Raw genomic sequence first — 6541 nt, 5'->3', positions numbered from 1 at the left:
CAATCCCATGATGCTTTGCGAATGACAGTCACATTAAAAACAATGATAAGATATAAAACTACTTTTAAAATTGGTGACCTATCTATAGAAACAGTATATTTTAAGTCCATTGCAAAATATGCATATATATGCAAATATTTAAGTAGTTTAAAGACTGAATTTTTGTATAGCATTATGGATTATGTAGTTTTTTTACCAGTAATTATGATTTTAAACATGCAAAATGCATTTTTTTATGTTTCCTTAGTCGCACATATAATCTTAGTGTAGTTTGTTGATCAAAAATGTCATTTTCTACCCTAAATGTAGACTTTGAATGTGCTGTTGGAAGGGGCGTGTCTGTTGTGAGACCATTGTGGACACGCCCACTGCTGTGATTGGCTAACATATTTGCATATGAAATTATCATTACATGTGGAACTCTGGAATGAGTTTGAACTATAACAGCTGGCAAGTTTAACTAATAGTGAAAAGTGTTGATTATAGCATTATATTTAGATCTGCTCCCATTAAAATAAAGGTTGCAGCGCTGCACTGTAGCCAAATATGACTGCTTTAAAAATGAGTAGTCTGTGTTTCCCTGTGGAGAAAATGAATTGAGTTTTTGCTTCCAGAATGTGACTGTTACACTCTGTAAGCTTTTATTGCATTGTTCCCTTTTGTGTTTTCATAAAACATCTTTGCCTGTTTGTGGCAGTTTTATCGGGCGAGAATCGACGCCATCCACCCGTCGGGCTCCACGGCTGTGGTTGTGTTCAGCGATTATGGAAACTGCGAAGAAGTTCTGCTTCACAATATCAAACCTCTGCACATGGATGTGTGGGTAAGCAACAGATTAACCAAGGTCCTTTAGCTTTGTTACAAAACCTAGAGCAGTTTAAGGCATTATGGGTGCTAACGTGAAGGCTGTTCAATAATTTGCTGCCTTCTAAAATACCTTCTTTTAGCAAGCATATCATTTAGATAAATATTTATTATTTTTGCCCAATATTTGTTGCATATTTTTATGCCAGGGCTTTTCAAACTTATCAAATGTCCTTGTGCAAGAGATCCTCATCCTAAAATTATACTGTGGAAAATTATTATAAATATTTAATTTCTTTTAGGTTACCTTATTATATTTAAAAAAATTAAAAAGTACATTATCCATTATATTTCTGTACCTTTTTATTTTAATATTATATATTTTTTACTTATGAAAATATTTTTACACTTTCATATTTGAATCTATTTTTATTTACTTATTTATATTTTAATTTTATTGAAATTAATTAATTAATGTTTTGTTCCAGATATAAACCTTTGGTGGTGTTATTTATTAAAAGACCACTCTGTCTTCTGTTTGTATTATAATATGTCCAAAATATTATTTTTAAATATTATTATTTAATTTTTATTGATTTAATTATTTTTTTATTTTTAAACCTATTTTTATTTATTTATTTTAATGATTTTCTTTTTTTATTATTTAATTTTACATTATTTAGTTTTGGTTTGTTCTGAATTCCCAAATTCCCCAAAAAAACTTTTTTAGATGTGTTTTATGTATTTCAAGACCAGTCTGTCTTCTTTTTGTATTATTGATATGTCTACAATATTCTTTGGAAAGTATCAAAAAATGATAAAATATATTATTTTTTTATTGATGAATAATTGTTTATTTTTAAATCTATTTTTATTTATTTATTTTAACAATTTTTTAACATATAATTTTACATGATTAATTTTGACTCTTTTGGCTGTTTTATGTATTTAAGACCAGTCTGTTCTCTTTGTGTTATTAATATATCTAAAATATCATTTGGAAAATATTTTAAATGATAATTATTTTTTGTTTTTAAATCAAATTTTATTTATTTATTTTAATTTTAATTTTTAATTTTTTTCATTTTACATTTAGTTTTGGTTTGTTCTGAATTCCCTTTTTTGGATGTGATTTATATATTTAAAAACCAGTCTGTTTCTGTTTGTATTATTAACATGTCTAAAATATAATTTGGAAAATATAAAAATATGTATAAAATATATATTTTTTTATTGATTGATTGATTGATTGATTGATTGATTGATTTTTTTTTTTTTTTAATCTGTTTGTATATATTTATTTTAATTATTTTTTGAACATTTAATTTTACATTATTTAGTTTTGGTTTGTTCTGATTTCTCAAATTTTTGTCTGTTTTATTTATTTAAAGTCCAGTTTGTATTATTAATATGTCTAAAATATAATTAGAAAAATATTTTAAATGATGATAAATATTGTTTTTTTATTGATTAATCATTTTTTATCTTTGAATCTATATTTATGTATTTCAATTATTTTAAAAAAATAATAATTTTACACTATTTAGTTTTGGTTTGTTCTGAATTTCCAAAATGACTTTGTTTTTGTCTGTGTTTCATGTATTCAAGGACCAGTCTGTCTTCTGCCATGACTGATGCGGTATGACTGACTTGCATTTATCAGTAACATTAGTCACTCATTCCTGGTAACTTCTTTACAGGATGACGAAGACATTTACTATGAAAATTCACTTGAATTTCGAAGAGGAGGAGACGGACAGCCTCGTCGCTCTCGACCGACACAACAATATTACCAACCGCCGCGTGCAAGAGACTGACACACACTCGCCCACACAAACATTCACTAGCAAGGAAACTCATTTGATTTGCTCATTACTCCTGGAAATAAAAACAATTAGTGCTCTTTCAGTAAACCAACACACTTAGGTCAGGACTAGATCAGGTTTACAGCTGTTATTCTTCTGCTAATAGGCCCTTCTAGCATCGTGTAGTTTCTGTAGATCAATATAAATGCAACATGATGTTCTCTGCCCGTGCAGGTAATTATCATCTCGTTATCCACAAGTAAATGACTGTAATTGGAGAAAATGACATGCAGTTTGTTGTACCTTTTCAGAAGCATCATTATTAACAGCTAGATATGTAGGAAATGCCAATTCCGAGTGAATATCGGAATATTTCACCCCAAAATAAAAGAATATAAAATTATATTTTGCATTGTGACTTTATTAGGGCTTAAATTAATTAATGCATTACTGTTATAAAAAGTAAAATATGTTGTTTTTTTGTTTTTTTTGTCAGTAATAGTTTATTTGTTTTTATTTCAGTACAATTTCATTATTTTTCTAATGCAATACAGTAAAAAATGATCACAGAAAACACAAAAGTAAAGCATTTTGCACAAAGAAATGTGCATAATCATGAAAATGTCACAATGCAAAAAAACTAAATGATTCACAGATTTCTTTATGCAAATTTTTTTTGATTTTGGGGTGAAATGTGACCGTGAGATGTGAGATCCGCTACATAAGCATCTATAAAAATGCGCTGTCACATGACAATGCTTCGGTTACGTGGCTGAATGAATGAATCTGAGGTACTCGCTGCGCTCCATATGCACTGTTTCATGGGAGTTAAAAGGAAACAACAAAATCGTATCTAATACATTTGTGTTTGATCTCAAAGATGTTTTTTTTAAATTCGGAGACTGATGATTTGATCTCTAGCTGAGGAGATGAAAGAACATATCTCAAAAAAATATCTGATCCCTGTCTCGGCATGGGAGACGGATTCATAAGGGCTTGCAGCACACGGTGCATCGATGAATTCTGGACTCTGTGAAACTTGCCATGCAAACGGCTGCTGTACACGGTGACTATTTGTAAAGGACTTGATATTAATAATTATAAAAGCGCTACGCTCTTTTGTTCAAAACTCAGTGTGTTTTTTGTTTAAGCTGTTGTGTGTGAAATGATTGTTAAAGGCACAGTTCAGTAGCCAATCAGTTTGGTTGCCAGCATTCTTGAAAATAATTCCTTAAAATAAATTCATACAGGTTTGGAACAACTCAAAGGTGAGTAAATGGTGACTGAAATTACATTTTTGGGTGCACTGTCCTTTTAAGGCATGTTCACACCAAGAGCACAAACTATAGTGAAGATATTAACGTGCACACCAATGCATGATACTTTTTTGTTGCCTGTTGCTTTAAATGCTCAAGCCTTTAGTCTTAAAACACAAACATAACTAATGTCTGATTTGGCAATTTGTTCCTAAATGAAGATGCCAAAATCAATTTTCTGTTCAAATAGCTCAAGTCCACTGATTGTTTCAACTACAAATTGCTTAGTTGTCATACAACATTTTACAAGTATTTTACCATTTAAAAGTGTTTATATTTTTAAGGAATAGTTCACCTAAAAATGAAAATCGCTGAAAATGTACTCATCCTCAGGCCATCTGAGAGGAAATTTAGTTGTTTTTTTTTTTTTGTCATCAAAATTGAGAGAAATGCAGCATTGCATCATTTGCTCACCAATGGATCCTCTGCAGTGAATGGGTGCCGTCAGAATGAGAGTCCAAACAGCTGATTAAAAACATCACAATAATCCACAAGTAATCCACAAATTAACACATTTTTAACGTCAAACGGTTGCTTTCGGCTAAAATGTGAGTCCGTAATCTATAATAATGCTTTCGCCAGTGAAAAAGTCATCTGGTGTGAATCAGGAGAGAAATCTGCACAGATCAAGCAAATATGTGGGTGGATTTTGATTTGAGAGTACAATAGGAGATTGTTTATTAATTGGGTTATTCTATAATTGTGGGTACATCTCATGTCGTGAAGTATATTTTTAATATATTTTCATCAATATAAAGCTCTGATGCTTAATTTTCTAGTACACAATTATATCTTTCCCAATCACACTACTATATTTTGTTCAAAAATGTTCATATCACATACAACCCTGGTATTCAGCTGTCCAATTTTGTAACGTTACTCATTCTGCATTTAAACATGAAAATGACCTCTAATATAAATTAATTTCATAGTTTTGCCTTCAGTTAGATTAGGTTATCAAGACATTTGGGTGTGCGCGTCAAAAATAATAAGTTTTGTGATATTACTTGTTTTATTTGTGTCTGAAAAACCACTGTCAACTAAGTTACCCACTAGAAACCCCCCCCCAAAAAAAGGAATGGTTTGTCCCATTCTTGTTCCATTCTTTGTCCCAAATCTATTTTTATTTATTTATTTATTTATTTATTTAAATAACATTTAGCCTTACATTATTAATTTTAGTTCCTAAATTGACTTTTTGGGCTGTTTTATGTATTTAAAGACCAGTCTTCTCTTTGTGTTATTAATATGTCTAAAATATAATTTGGACAATATTTTAAATGATTAAAAAAATATTTTAATTGATTGAAATATATATATTTTTATTTTAAATTAAATTGTATTTATTTATTTTAATGTTTTTTTTTTTTTTTTTTTTAATTTAATTTTACATTTATTTAGTTTTGGTTTGTTCTTAATTCCCAAATTGACCTTTTTTGGTTGTGTTTTATGTATTTAAAGATCTGTTTGTATTATTAACATGTCTAAAATATAATTTGGAAAATATACAAAAATATGTAAAATATATAAAAAAAATTTTATTGATGTTTTATTATGATTTTTTTTTAATATATATTAAATTTTACATTATTTAGTTTTGGTTTGTTTTAAATTCCCAAATTGACAAATTTGACTTTTATGTATTTAAAGACCAGTCTGTCTTCTGTTTGTATTATGAATGGGTTTGTCCCATTCTCGCATAATTTGCACAGTATGATGAAGCACGTGGATGAAACACGTTGTTTTTTCTCTTTCCCCTAGTTTTAACTAGCAAACCTGTGTCAAGAGTGGATTCATTGACAGTGTTACACACATATTATTGCTGCAAATTTTAACAAGGCAATTTAACTGAAACTTTTGTTCATGAAAATAAATTTCTAAACATACCATATGCTCAGTAGTTCTAGGCTTCCATGTTGAGTATAGACCCAAAACACTAAAAATGTCAACTAAGTTACCGGTCAACTGCACTGTAAAAAAACAATTTGTTGATTCAACTTAAAATAATTTGTAACCTGGCTGCCTTAAAATTTTAAGTTCAGTCAAAAAAAAAGTTTATTCAACTTGAAATGTTAAATTATACTAAGTGACAACTTAGATATTTGAGTTGAATCAACTTCAAATTTTAAGGCAGCTGGGTTACTTACCCATCTGTTAAGTTTAGCAAACACAAATATCTAAGTTGTTACTTAGTACAACTTAATATTTCAAGTTGACTAAACTTATTTTAGTTGACTGAGTTTAAAATTTTAAGGCAGCAGGGTAACAAATTATTTTAAGCTGACTCAACAAATTGTGTTTTTTATATTTTACAGTGTGTGGACAGCAAACAGTATTTATTTAGATATTTATATGTACATATTCCTACAGATCACCTTTATTTATATAGCACTTTATACAATATAGATAGTTTCAAAGCAGTCATGTTTGGGTTTTTCGGAAAAAGGAAAACTTTCTTCACATTGTCAAATTCTAAATGTACCCCTAATTATAGAATGACCCATTTATTATGGGATATGCACTTGTATTTTAGCTGGAAGCAATGGTTTGAAGTTAAAAACAGATTAATGATTGATTTGTTTTTTAGAAACATGCAGCTTTTGGCTTCACCAGATG

The 6541-nt window shown here is 29.0% G+C and overlaps 1 protein-coding gene across 2 annotated transcripts in view; it reads left to right on the top strand.

Moving 5' to 3' along the window:
• tdrd3 (tudor domain containing 3) overlaps positions 1 to 3742 on the top strand; it is a 27589-nt gene extending 23847 nt beyond the window's left edge. The window contains exons 12-13 of one of the 2 annotated variants that reach the window (XM_051122876.1): positions 698 to 823; positions 2505 to 3742. In XM_051122876.1, the coding sequence (XP_050978833.1) occupies positions 698 to 823; positions 2505 to 2621 (243 nt within the window). In that variant the 3' untranslated portion in view covers positions 2622 to 3742. Of the gene's footprint in view, positions 1 to 697; positions 824 to 2412 lie in introns of both variants that reach the window. The other variant, XM_051122877.1, reaches the window with a different exon arrangement.
• Positions 3743 to 6541: the final 2799 nt, after the last annotated feature.

The sequence above is a fragment of the Labeo rohita genome, chromosome 11, assembly GCF_022985175.1.
Source record: "Labeo rohita strain BAU-BD-2019 chromosome 11, IGBB_LRoh.1.0, whole genome shotgun sequence".
NCBI classification, from domain to species: domain Eukaryota; kingdom Metazoa; phylum Chordata; class Actinopteri; order Cypriniformes; family Cyprinidae; genus Labeo; species Labeo rohita.
This window is presented reverse-complemented; position numbering and strand designations above follow the sequence as displayed.